We start from the raw sequence: 14,398 nt of genomic DNA, 5'->3' as shown, positions 1-14,398 counted from the left end.
AAAATTTGTGAAAAGTTGGTTGTGATATAACGTTTACAGAACGTTGTGATTTCGTTCTATTTTATACACTTGTTTGTAAGTTTTTTGCGTACGTTTTTCTAACGTTTTTTTAACGTTTTGGTGCAAAAATCTCTTATCAGAAAGCACAATTTTTTAACTTGCACGTTTTAAAAACATTTTGAAAACGTTTCACAAAAACGAAACCCAAACTAAAACCAATTCAAAACGTTTTTTTAACGTTTTGTGTTAGCTGGGATATTCTGTAGCCCGAGGCCCTATAGCAAATAAAAAGGATAACAGTTTTTCTAGATTTGGCGACATCAAGCGACTGAGTAAACTATTTTTAGTAGAAGCCAGGCCTAGGCCTTAGCTACCGGACCCGTACTACACGTGCATACTAATTCCCTATTAGGCCTATTCTATTATACTACTACTACAAATAAAGTTTACTCTCACTGATAAATACAATCGCCATGTTGCTTGGTTGGCTATTTCAATCAGCAATAATAACTAGTGCCTACTATTCTATAGGCTTATCCTAGCTAGGCCCCTAGTAGTAACACTACAGTACTAGTACTACTAGGCGCGCCTACTAGCCTGTAGTACGCCTATAATAAGCATCGGCCCCTAGGCGGGTATTCTCCTTGTGCCCTAGGCTTAAGACTAAGTAGACCATTCTCTATGGTAGACCATAAAATACGCAAGAATAACAGAAAGGACTTTTAACCCAAACATTGTGATAGGCCCCAATCGAAGTACATCAAATGGGCCTATTATGACATAAATTTGATCGTAACTGTTCGCGCCACACGTTTCTCATGATTGCGATGTCGACTTTGCAAAAAAAGCCAAAATCGAGTCGGTCATTTCTATTGGCTAATCATGACGTATTATCATTTACCGTACCTTTAGCAATCAGAAGTTCCGATACGGTACCGTATCTCTAGCCACGGCGAATAAAATATTGATGCATCTTTCTGGCTAGTATTCTCCCGATCGCCAAGTCACGGTTTTACGTTCGCGAAATTCGTGAAAAAAGTAAAGTAAATCCACAGACGTACAGCTACTTTCTTTTTTCATTATGGTCGGATTTTGGTTTAAAACATTTTATGTTTTAAATAATAACATTAGATTCAGAAATTGTGTATACTTTCTGAAATTTGACCATGATTGGAGCAGTACAGTAGGACAGCCGATAGGCGATTTGTCCGTTATATCAAGGCAATTCATCAGAAGGACGCACATCTCGGGACATCAAAGGTTATAACTCTGGCATCGACATTCTAGGCGCACGTGCGTCCCTACACGCTGAACGTCACAAAAACCAAAGCAACCAGACCATAAACCGTCACCGTACATGACGATTTACCCACGCGCGTGTTAGTTGCCATGATAATCGCGCGTCGTGCGGTGATTACAAAGGACTACTGATATTTTGCACTAACATTAGACAAAAATATATTCTTCAATTCTACATTAATTTTACCAAAATTGTGGTGAATTGTCGTTCATGAGACTCACTTCGCAGTAAAAATTAATAAATGTCCTGTATATACTCAAATGTTCGTTTTCGGCACCTTATGCCAACATTGTCAAAATGACAGATTAATATTACATAAGAACATGAAATTTTATAAAATTCGTAAAATTTAAATTGCTATAACTTTTCATTTTCTTGGTCAATTTTCATAAATCAAAGTGCAGTTTATAGAAGCATTTAACAAGCTCGCGGTAAAAAAAAATCAGATGTAACAGACATTACGAAGTACCCAAAATTAATAAAATAAAAACTAACACCATAAAACAAATGACACGCATAGACTAATAATTGACGGCTGTACTCGCAACTAGTACCGGATTGTCGATGCCACAGTAAAGATCAAAGGACTGTACGCACGCGCTATGTTCGAGAGCGGAGATGTGCGTCCTTCTGTTGAATTACCTTGGTTATATCGCGATTTTTCGATCTTACTTCCGCATTTGCTTTGTGTAGCGCCACCTATTGTTTCAAAGCGTAACCACGTTTTAGCGTCACTTATCAAAAATGCATCAGCTCTAATATAGTTCTCATTAATAGCTAAGGCCCGCCCCGGTTGGCTTCCTTATATGGTCTAGTTTCGGAACCAATTGGAGTTGTTTGGGAAAACCCACGTTAACGCAAAGCATTTATCGATTGAGGTTGACGCAAGTGAAATAGTGAAAATCTGGTACGATTTGACTAGGCTTTTATTTACAATTTTCTCCAGAGTCGGATTTGCGTCCCCGGGGATCAATATTTTTTTGAAGTGTTGATTTATCATGTTTAATCTTAGTTTAGTCAGGTAAGACCTGTCTCAAATCTGTTCAAAAATGTTTAATCATACCATACCTCCATGATCATACTTATAGGCTGTACAATTCTAGGCAATATTTTGAGCATGTGTGAGCACGCGGTAGTCGTAGCTGAGTGACATTGACTGCAGCCGCGGGCCGCATGGTGGTGCGATCCATTGTTGTACCAGGGAGATACATCTCCCTGGTTGTACTAGCCTAGGAGTAGGCGTCTGACAGTGAAGGCAGACTGGGTTAGTTTAGGATAGACGTCCATGTGTACTACTGTATTTATTTTCATCTAATTTCTATAATCATACTGATATTACCAGCCTAGCTAGCTAGCCAGGATTCATTTTAATGCTATAATAGGCATATGGGATGTCTATATAATATTTGATGAAACATACACAGTAGTACAAAGGATAGGGCCAGGCATAAGATTAGAAGACACAATAATACTACAGTACTTTTTTCTATTTATTAAAATTCGGCATGTTCATATACAAAAACGCATGAAAATGAAGTACAAAAAAAAACCAGACAGGTTAGCGGAATACCAAAAGAGAAATGGGCTTCTTAAAGCCTGGCACCAAAGAGAATTCTCTCAAAACCACTAACCTGTAAAAAAAAAAAGACAAAAAAAAACAAAAAAACAAGGTACAGCCTATATCACTAGTGTAGTTGTGTTTCACAAAATATTATTTCGGGCATTGTGACTGAGATACAATAAAATAAAGTTGCTGTCGCAAGCACAATTTGATTCATGTTGTAATCATTTTAATTAATAACTCAGGATTTAGTGTTATATAAAAAATACCAAAACCATACCAATCTCTATATTATTGAATACATTATATATATGTAACCAATATATTTTATTTAGTTTTAGGCACACCAATTTCAGATTCTGTACAGATTTGCAGACCAATGACGGTTATGAACGTGCAATGTTAAAAACTTTATAATGATGCTTAAGGATTCAACCATTGAACTCTAATCTACTCAGAATGGCGCAAATGCAGCAGAATAGCCTGCCTATGGAAAAACAAAAACTTTTTTTTTAAATACAGGCTTTGCTTTGTTTATAAAGAACAATTGTCTTCATTTTTATTTACTATTATCACTTACAGAAGAAATAAGCAAACTAATTATGTTTAATGCTTATGCAAATATAAATAATATCTTATTTTAGTCAGATTTTTTAGTAAAAGTACCAACCAGAAAGTGAAAAGTTGTCTACCTCAGTACTCTTGTTTCCTGCACTGTATCAAAGTTTGTGTTTATGTCAGTCTTGAAATGTAGGCTTACCATACTTATTGAAATAAATGTTCTGAAGGATATCATAATCAAATACAGTACCACCATGTATATTTATATTCCATAGTAATTTAAAAGAGATAGGCTAGTATATACGTGAATGTATATGTGAATGTGTACTATGTAATAAAGTATTACAGTATTTATTACTAATTATTAGTATAAAAATGTTGTTTTATGTCCTGAAAATCGCATATATTGAGTGAAATTGTGAATGACAGGGTGAATCTGTGAAGCATGATGTACACTGGTCATTTAGCCAACAAGATACTGATTTCGGATGGAATGGAGCCATTTTTAAAAAGGAAAATCGTCGCCGCATATTTACGGGTACGCTAATATGCTAGGCCCCCCCATGTGTCCACTGCTTAGGCCTCAGCCTCGCATACGAACCAAATAGAGACAAACTGTAATATTGTCTATAAATTACTGAGTTAGAAGATTACATACTTAATAATATTTATTCTAAGGGTATATATTTATTTCATACAAATTAATTATTTGTGTAGCACACGGTCTTCGAAATGTTCTGTATATTACGATCTTCCCGAGTACGATCGTCGATATTTACAAAATGGAGTACACGCTAGTCCTCGAGTGCAATGAAATGGAGGCACCCAATAGAGATATAATAAGAATACTAGAGCGCTAACAGCAATGTATTCGATGTTCGAAATACGCAGAGCTGTGTGTGTGTACCATCCAAGATGGCTGCCATAGATTCAGCCAATCAAATTTCCCCTGAGCACTATCATTTTGAATTGCGCCCTGAATTTACAAAGAAAGTTCAGTACAGCTAGTTACCCGTATTTTGAAACACGAACGTTGCGGTGTATGGGTGTAATGTACACGATTTTAATTCTTTTTAATATTTGAATAAGATGCTCTACTTGGCCTCTTTATGGCTACGACAGTTTAATAATTTGTCATTATCAATACTAATTATCATTAATGAAATAATATTCAGTCAGAGGGCTTATTTATGGTAATAATATGTATACTAAGCCTGAAGGTGGCGCTTTCCTACGGCAGCCATCTTGGATGGTACACATACACAACTCTGCATTGCTCCGCCATCTTGTCAGCACTCTAGTTGTTTAATAGCTCTATGAGGCACCCTTAGTTTCCAGAGTCGGATTTGCGTCCCCGGGGCTCGATTTTTTACATCTTAATATTTAAAATTATAGATTATAAATTTTTAAAGCAGGGATTTTAAATGCTTTACTGTTCAAAATTCTTTTGTATTTTAAATTTGCGAATTACTAAAGCACAAACTCGTAAAAATTGTGTACCACGAATTGTCTATTAAATTACTCTTTATGGTTTCGGTCCAAATACACCAAAAATATTTCACTATATTGTTAAACTATTTATAAAATTATTTCACTATTATGTTTGTTTTGTTAAGTAAGTTACTTGATGAATTAACGTTTAAATTCTGAAAATTTGAACTAATTTCGAAAAATAGGGCGCCCTCTCCTAGGCGAAATTCGACACGATTTTTCCAGTGGCTTTCCTACTGAGTACTGGCTGAACTGTGTCCGATTTTCTCCTACTACTGTACCAAGGTCTTGTTTACTCATTGTGAAGGCCGTTTAGGCAGCATGCAGGCAATTAGCAATCAATCATTCAACCCACCAATGACCGTTTCTTCTAGGGGAAGAATTTCGTCATGGTCGGACCAGAGTGTTATGTTTCGGCATACCTACTCTATATATTTTATTTGAATTCCACATTTCAACAACAGTTGAAAGTTAGGTTTGGAGTAACATTATGCATCATGTTATTGAGGCGTTATTATTGTGTAGCCTAGCTTCTAGGCCTACAGTTTATCAATAATAATCTTATTGTTCAGGAATTGGTGTTGGCTCTGATGATATACTGTAGTGTTATAGCACATCACCTTTATTTAGACAGTGCAGTTTTTAGACATTTAGGCCTAAGCCTAGCCAGTTTTTCATAGGACCAGGCCTATAACTAGGCCTATAGTATTATTAGTAGGCCTAGGGGCCTAGGTCTATTATGAAAAAATATGCACTAGCACAACTAATGTGACAAAGTCGCCATGGAATGACAAGTCTAGGCTAGTAGTAGAAACCTACTAACTTTACCGTCAGCTGGATAAGACTGCGTGCGAGCTCACCTGCTGCCGGACTGGAGCAGTGTCCCGGTCAGGAGTGCGCTACTACTGCTGCTGGGTAGACACTGACTGTGCTCTCCTAGGCATAGGCCTAATTATTAAAACAAACAAGTCATCGGACTGATATACGTTTATTAATTCAATTGAATTATTCCTCCATGATTGAATTGACGTTGACTAAACCTCCTCTCTGTAAGTGCGTACTGTACGTAAACGATCACAAAAACTCACACTACTGTATGTATTGTCTAGGCTAGTTGCTCTATCGTCGGGACGATTTTTCGATCAGCTGCTCGCCAAAATTGACAGACTGGTCTTGAATATTAATGAGTTGGTTAGAAAATGCTACCAAGCTACTGAAAAAAGTGACCAGCTTCGTTTTCACCTGGTTTTCCTGTCTCATTATATCATGTTTTGTTTCTGTAATTATCGTTACATCTCAACATTTTGAATTTTTGTAAGTATTTTTCCCGAACTCAGGAAAGGTTAAATAAGCAATATATGGCCACTTGTCTCATATCCCCGCACTCCCCCTTTAAGGTCCCCCTTTAAGGTTCAGATAGATGATGTGAATAATATTTCGCTGTGTAAATTACAGAAAAATCCAAAAAATCCAAAATGTTTCCAAATATTTTCAAAACAAAATTCCAAAAATTTCAAAATTAAAAATTCAAAAATTCCCAAAGAAATTTCTCCAAAAATTGCAAAAAATATATAAATATATATATAAAAAAAATTAAAACTTAACTCCAAAATTTAAACAAAAATCCAAAAGGAACCATCACTATGATTAACAAAATTAATCCAAATTACCGAAATTAACCAATATTGGGGTTTTTTTTCTGTAATTATTACACAGCATATTGTTGGGAGGGGGATTTTAAAGAGAAATAAGTATGACCCACATCATCTATCCGATTTTCTAATATTCTTTATTTTTTTTCCACGTTACAAACGGTCTTACGTAATATTGAAACACGCGTTTATCCTAGTATGACCTTAGTTTAAACTAGGTGTATAATATGTCGCTGTCTTGGTTTTTTACATCGATCATTATGACTTACGTGTTTTTATCGTTTCCATCGTGCTTATCCCCAATGAATTTAGCTGGAGTCAATGGGCGTGAAGGTTTAGTAACCTTAGTAATTGTTTACAAATTGTCCAAGAAGAAGCTCTGAGATACAGGTGAACCGTTAAGTCGCACTTACAATAACCGACAGGCAGGCAGGTATCATTGATGACACTAGCAGGTTAAAGTAACAGTCGTGAGGAAAGAAGACTTGTTTTTACATTATGCGTTGATAAGTTTTTACATTATGCGTTAGAAAATGTTTTTACATTACGTGTCAAAAGTCTTTACATTATGCGTTAGCAAAATGTTTTACATTATGTGTTGATTTTTACATTATGCGTAATTTTTTTACATTAAGTGTCAAACCTTTTTACATTATGCGTTAAGCACTTTTTTATTTACATTATGCGCCATTTTTACATTATCGGTTGTTACACCTCTCACCTATCTGAAAAATAACTACCAGATCCACCAAATTCCTTTTTCGCAGAGCTTAGCAGTACCTTTTTCAGGTTCATATGGCATAATAAACTTGATAAAATAAATAGATCCACGCTCATTTCGGACCTTAATGAGAACGGGCTAAAAATGATTCACATTAAGTCATTCTGCCATAGCACAAAAACTATATGGATCCAAAGACTGTTTTTAAATAAACCAAATAAATGGACCTTTTTTGGCACTACTCTACTAAATTGTTAGGTGGAAGTCTAATCTGGAAATGTAATTTTAAACATAATGAAATTTTTTGGACATGAAAAAAAAAAGAATTTATAAAACATGTTTTGGTGGCATCGAGCAAATATATTTTTACAAATGGTGAGAGTATTATTAACCCAAAGCTTCATATTATATGGTGTAATAGTCTGATTAAGTCAAATAATAATGTTTTATTACCTCCTTCAACTCTCTTGCATAAAGTAAAATATGTAAATGATACTTTAGACGAAGGAGGTACTGTTTAAAGTTATAATAACTTCAAGACCAAATTTGATACCACGTTTGGTTTTTTTTTTTTATAGTATTACAAAATAATATCAGCAATTCCAATAGATTGGCTAAAATTATGTAAAAATGTTTATTGTAAGCTAAAAAGTACCGGTAAGCATTCTTCGAAACCGAATTTCTGAATTGAAATGGAATTCTAAAACTACATTCCCTATTAATTTCGACTGGCTTTTTGCTTATAAAATACATTTTGAATGCACCACTGATTCAAAATTACAATATTTCCAATATAAAATTATTCATAGATATTCCACCTTTATGTACGTTTTGTAAAAGCAATACAGAAAATATTTTGCATCTCTTATGGGATTGTAGGTATGTTAGAGATATTTGGTTATACTTAAAAACATTGCTCAATATTGACCTAGATAAATGGTCCATGTTATTTGGTTTAAAGTGTGCCAGAAATAAGATGTTGTTTAATCTTATACTACACATCACCAAGTTATATATTTTTCCTTGGAAAATAAAGATCAAACCCACTAGAGGTGTACTTATTAATAAAATTAGGTATTTCCACAAAATAGAAAATCTTATTTACAAAAGAAAACAAAAATGATCAAAATTTAAGAAGAGATGGGAATGATAACTCATATGATATAATGGTTCTGGCTTATGATATGCGAGAAGAAGAAAAAAATCAAGAGAGGTTTATTTTTTTGTTTGTTTTTGTTTTTGTTTTTTTTTCTCTCTCTCTCTATCTTCTGTCCCCATTGGCTTATATGCAATTGGCTTGTATCTTCTTGGGGATTGTATGTTAGAGAATAACTCACCATAAGTTAAAACTACTGTTGAGATCAACATAATTAAAATAATATATTTCCATGGAATAAAAAAGAAAAAGAAAAGATATTTACAAGAGAAGACGGTGTTAAAAAAAAATAATGTGATGAGAATGCAATAATCATAATCATTGTTTACTGTAGATTCCTGGTTTTGTTATTTAAAAAAAATAAAAGATGTGTGGATTTAAAGGATATTTTTTACCGCTACTTATCTGATTTTGTGGAAATTAACTTGTTAAATTTTAGGAGTGGTCTTTTTTTTTCAATTTAAAGGAATGACTCTTTTTTTCTGTCATGTTTTTATTTTTTTCTCTCTTTTTTCTGCCTTTATTTAATGATAAAAACACTTTAATATTTTAATGAACTTTTTTTGGCTTTGAAATCTTTGTCATGTCTTTTGAAGAGGAATAAAAGAAAATCCTGCAATACAAGTAATAACAAACACGCCACTAATAACAGGCAGGCAGGTAGGCAAATAGGTATGTTGTTTGCGATTGATATCGTAAAAAGCTTAATACTCGTCATTGAACCTGTTGTTTTATTTGTTAATTGTGTTCGACTTCTTTATTTTTCTATATCCCCCTTCATATGTTTTTGTTATTTTTTTTTTTCAAATGGAGACTTGTTGAAGCGTATAGTAGACATCTGCTAGAGAAATATATTAAATTGCTGTAGTGTCTACCAATTACTCTCATTTACACTTATACAAAAGTATTGACATAGACCTACTAGCATTCTAATCAGCAATAACTCTCAGTATCCAAAAGCAAACAAATCATAAAGAGACGTCACCAGGTCATGCTTTTGCAGGGAAGAGGGGCGAATACTAGTACTAATCGGGGATTTTTTCCACGGTTTGGTAGGGGCTATAGAAAATGCGGTACGTTCTCTTAAAGCTCTGAAGTGTTAACAAATATAAGAAGTTAATAATATCTTAAACGATTTCGCAATTGGAAAGAGCACAACATGCCACACTTTCCTTCTACTTCAAGTTCAAGACGTGCGGATGGAAAAATGCACACGCGCTCTCTCAGCTAAGGACAAATTGCCACACATTTGTTTAACCCTATACCCCATGTGACAGAAAATTGCTGCACTTACTTGTGCATTGTCATAGAAAGCAACCTGCCACGGCCAAGCCCCGGGTCTGGCGTCAGCACCGCCAACCACTCTTCTTGATCGTTGTAAGTTGCTTCCGCCAATTCCACCGCTAATTCCACACTGAGAAAAATCTAAAATGTCAACATCATTAGAATAAATACTCGACTCTGAGGCATGGTTAATTTTACATGAATAGAATATTTATGTAAATCTTTTTGAGGTATACAAGTGATGGAAATCTTGAGGTCGGATGTTCAATCCCTCGCTGTGGATTTCGCTTGTGTTTCTAGGCAAGGCACTTTACCTACGGTTGTCTTTCTCCGCCGAGGAGTGCTAGCGGGTTCCTGGTTCAAACACAAAATGCAGCTGCAATATCATAGAATGATAGAAGAGCTGAGTATGGGCCCCATATTTTATTGATTTATTTTTTATATAAACCGTATTTAATTCAACCATTCAACAGAAGCTGATCAATTTGGGCTAATGACCGGAGGTAATAGTTATTGTGAAATGTTTAACGGGCCTTGTTGCAATTTAAGCGCTATCTAACATTCGAACTGCGTATTTACCATATTCAACGTTGGAAATTGGATTGCGGTGATTTGACCATAGAGAAATTACTTCCCTATACTGTATAATATATAGTTACCATTGTAAATAGTTTTTCTTGTGTTTTTCCTGTGTTGTGGCTATTTGCTCAAGATTGCATGCAAAGCAATTAAAGAATTTTAAATCGACTGAAACTGAAAGTATTTACTGTATTCAGTGGCGGAAAGTTTTTTCATACCTTCAATTTCGCATGTAGGAAACTTGGTTGCCCAATTTTTTGTTGATTTAAGGCACTTAATTTTTTTTTGTCCATTCAAATCGTAGCCGGGATCACAGGTGAATTTGACAAAACCGCCAATTTTATTCTCTCTTCTGGTAGTAAAATAGAAGTTGCCATTTTCTGGTCTCTCTGGCATCGAACAACCTAAGAAAAGGGATGAAATTAAACTTCAATGATAACAGTATAATTAATGTTCATTACATAAATAATTTATTAACATTTTCATGACATTAATTAAAATGTGCAGTAGCGCATTCGGCTAGACCGGTGGTAACCACTGTGTGCGCGCTGAGACGCAGTGGCGGATCTAAAAGTCTTGAAATTATACACATCTAGATGTGTATAAGAGACAGGGCATAGGTATGTTGTTTGCGATGGGGGGCGAAGGTGAAGGGGGCTCGATGAGCAGTTAAGAGGCGCTAATTCGTAAATATGGTGATATTTTAGGTGATTTTTAACTACTTGACCGTGATATTTGCGGGGGAAAGTGGGAGGGGGGTCCCCTGCCCTTCCCTAGATACGCCACTACTGAGACGTGGAGATCTCAAATTCCCCGGTTAATTTCCTATCGCAGCTCTCCTTGTTTAGCTGAAGGGCTGAAAGACAGGTTACGATGAGGATAACTTTTGGATGAGACGTTAAGGCCATTGGTCCCGTGTGCACTATAGCCCATGTTTGTGCATTAGGCCTACTATTCGGAAAAATTCGTGCACTGCCCATCCACCACCAGAAGGACTTCACTGGAAATAAGTCTTCAGACTTCCGTGGGTTATCCTTGGTATACACCGAATAAATCCATCCATCCATCTAAATGATACAGTATACTGTATAAATCAACTATGGTTTTGATTGGTGTTTGTGGAGTGTAAAGAATACTAGTGGTTATTACTAGAACAAATTATAAATATGCTTAAAGAATTTATACATAGTTACCAACCCGAGAGATTTGAAATGCGTGACTACACAAGAGTTTGGCTTAGGGAACGGAGCAAACAGGGCCCCGGGTTGCCGGGCAAAGCCCCGGTGGGGGTCCGGGTGTCAGTCACATAATAAACGGTTGGTTGCGACAATGAGCAAGCAAGATCGCGTGTGCCTCCTAGATTCTACTAAGTGCGTTATTGGCTGGGTTGAGAAAGAGATATTTTCTCCGTGAATTGATTCTCGAACGAGATAATGAAAGCCTTCAATGACTCTAGTTACAGGATTTTTTTTTTGTGCTGAATGCGTGATATATTTGTGATCACGCATGTATTTCTGCAAAATACGTGTTTCAACAAAAACCACTTCGAAATACGGGATCGCCCCGCACGATGCGAGACGGTTGGTAACTATGTTTAGGAACTTCTAAAAATGTTTACTCCTTACATTTGTGTTCATTCAGGGCCGGCGGAACGTTTTTTAAAGTGGGGGGGGGGGGAGGCCCACTTATAAGATGAATGGGAATATGAATCATGCAGATCGGGAATCAAACCTAGGTGGTGGGGTCAACATTCCTCCCCCGGGAAAATTTAGATTTCTAGATGGCTGGAAATGACCTTTCTCGACTTTTGAACTGGGTGTCTAATGATTTTGTTCTTCAAAATTCAAGGTTTTCCCCTCTTGAAAACAGTAAGGTAAAATTTCTCATTACAGTAAATAGGCCTGTTATGTGTGTATACCTTAAGAAAATGAGTAGTTGCATATCGTATTCTTTTTTCAATGAATCGATAAGCTGAAAAGAAAAGGGGGGTCCATCCTAGATGGCGGAAAATGAGCTTTTCCCTGACTCCTGAGGTGTCTTAATTACTTTTAAGTTTTTCAAAATTCAAGGTTTTCCCCTCTTGAAAACGGTCACGTAATTTGTTCCCATTGTTATTACAGTAAAGGCCTTATGTGTCTATACACACAAAACATTAAAAAAAAAATAGTAGTTGCATACGAATTTTCCATGAATCGATGAATCCCAAAAAGAAAGGTGGGGAAGGGGGGGGGTCCGGGGGTCCTCCCCCAGGAAAATTTTGATTCCTAGAAGGCCGGAAATGAGCTTTCCCGACTTCTGGGGTGTCTTTTAATTACTTTTAAGTTCTTCAAAATTCAAGGCTTTTCCTCTTGAAAACGGTCAGGTAATTTTTTAACATTGTTATTCAGTAAATAAACCTTAAGTGTATACATACATAAACATTTTAAAAAAATGTGTAGTTGCATACGAATTTTCCATGAATCGATGAATCCCAAAAAGGAGGGGGGTCCGGGGGTCCTCCCCCCAGAAAATTTTGATTCCTAGAAGGCGGGAAATGAGTTTTCCCGACTTCTGCGGTGTCTTTTAATTACTTTTAAGTTCTTCAAAATTCAAGGTTTTTCCCTCTTGAAAATTATTATAATGAATCAGTGAACCCAAAGAGAAAAGGGAGGTTCAGGTTCTTTTCGGGAAATTGTTGATTTATAAATGGTTGGAAATGAGCTTTCCCGACTTCTGAAGTATCTTTTAGTGACTTTAAAAGTTCTTCAAAATTCAAGGTTTTCCTCTCTTCAAAACGGTCAGGTAAATTTTTCCCATTGTTATTACAGTAGATAGGCCTTACGTGTGTATACATAGGCCTACACAAAAAATTGAGTAGTTGCATACGACTTTTTTTTCGATAAATCGATCGATAAATCTCAAAAAGAAAGGGGGGTCCGGGTGTTCTCCCCCAGGAACATTTTGATTCCTAGAAGGCGGGAAATGAGCTTTTCCGACTTCTGAGGTGTCTTTTAATTACTTTTAATTTCTTCAAAATTTAAGGTTTTCCCCTCTTGAAAATTATTATAATGAATTAATGAACCCAAAGAAAGGGAGGTTGGAGTTCCTCCCGGGAAAATGTTGATTTCTAAGTGGTGGGCAATGATCTTTCCCGACTTTAAATTCTTTAAAATTAAAGGTAATAATTTTTTTTCCATTGTTGTTACAGTAAATAGGCCTTATGTGTGTATACAAACATAAAAAAAATTTTGAGCAAGTTGCATACGTATTTTTTTCCATGAATCGATAAATCCCAAAAAGAAAGTTGGGGGGGGGGGGGTCCTGTGGTTCTTCCACGGGAAAATTTTGATTCCTAGGTGGCGGGAAATTAGCTTTCCCGACTTCTTAGGTGTCTTTTAATGACTCTTAATTTCTTCAAAATTCAAAGTGCCCCCTCCCCAACTCTTGAAAATGATTCAATTAATCAATGAACTCCAAAGAAAAGGTCCGTGTTCCCCGGGAAAATTTCGATTTCTAGATGGCGGGAAATGAGCTTTCCTGACTTCTGAAATGTATTTTAATGTATTTTAAGTTCTTCAAAATTCAAGGTTTTCCCCTCTTGAAAACAGTCAGGTAAATTTTTCTCATTTTTTATTTTATGTGTGTATTCATACATAAACAAATGAGTAGTTGCTTGCGTGTTCTTTTTGCCATGAATCGATAAATCCCAAAAAGAAAGGGTGGTCCAGGGGTTCTCCCCCTTGAAAATGTTGATACCTAGATGGCGGGAAATGGGCTTTCCCGACATTTGAAGTGTGTTTTAATGACTTTTATGTTCAAAATTCTAATTTTCTTAATGTAACAAAAAAAAAAAAAAAAAAAAAAAAAAAAAAAAAAAAAAAAAAAAAAAAAAAAATCAGCTCACGGGTCCTGAAAAGGTAGGTCTAGAATTCTTTTTCTTTGTCGCGGGCCGCTAGAAAATCGCTGACGGGGAGCGTGCACTTTGCCCACCTGTGATCTAAATGATATAGGCCTATAAATCAACTATGATTTTTATTGGTATTTGTGGAGTGTGCAGAATACTAGTGGTTATTACTAGAACAAATTACAAAAATGCTTAAAGAATTTATAGGAA

The 14,398-nt window shown here is 35.7% G+C and overlaps 1 protein-coding gene across 1 annotated transcript in view; it reads right to left on the bottom strand.

Annotated features, from left to right (window-relative positions):
• Positions 1 to 14,398, bottom strand: part of LOC117113754 (plasma kallikrein-like) — a 36,192-nt gene that overhangs the window by 20,165 nt on the left and 1,629 nt on the right. The window contains exons 3-4 of the mRNA XM_033257200.1: positions 10,524 to 10,709; positions 9,737 to 9,867 (exon numbers count right to left, since the gene is read on the bottom strand). Coding sequence (XP_033113091.1) covers positions 9,737 to 9,867; positions 10,524 to 10,709 — 317 coding nt within the window. The remainder of the gene's footprint in view (positions 1 to 9,736; positions 9,868 to 10,523; positions 10,710 to 14,398) is intronic.

Source organism: Anneissia japonica, unplaced genomic scaffold (assembly GCF_011630105.1).
Source record: "Anneissia japonica isolate Jap-2015-1 unplaced genomic scaffold, ASM1163010v1 scaffold718_len1063573_cov188, whole genome shotgun sequence".
Lineage (NCBI taxonomy): Eukaryota > Metazoa > Echinodermata > Crinoidea > Comatulida > Comatulidae > Anneissia > Anneissia japonica.
This window is presented reverse-complemented; position numbering and strand designations above follow the sequence as displayed.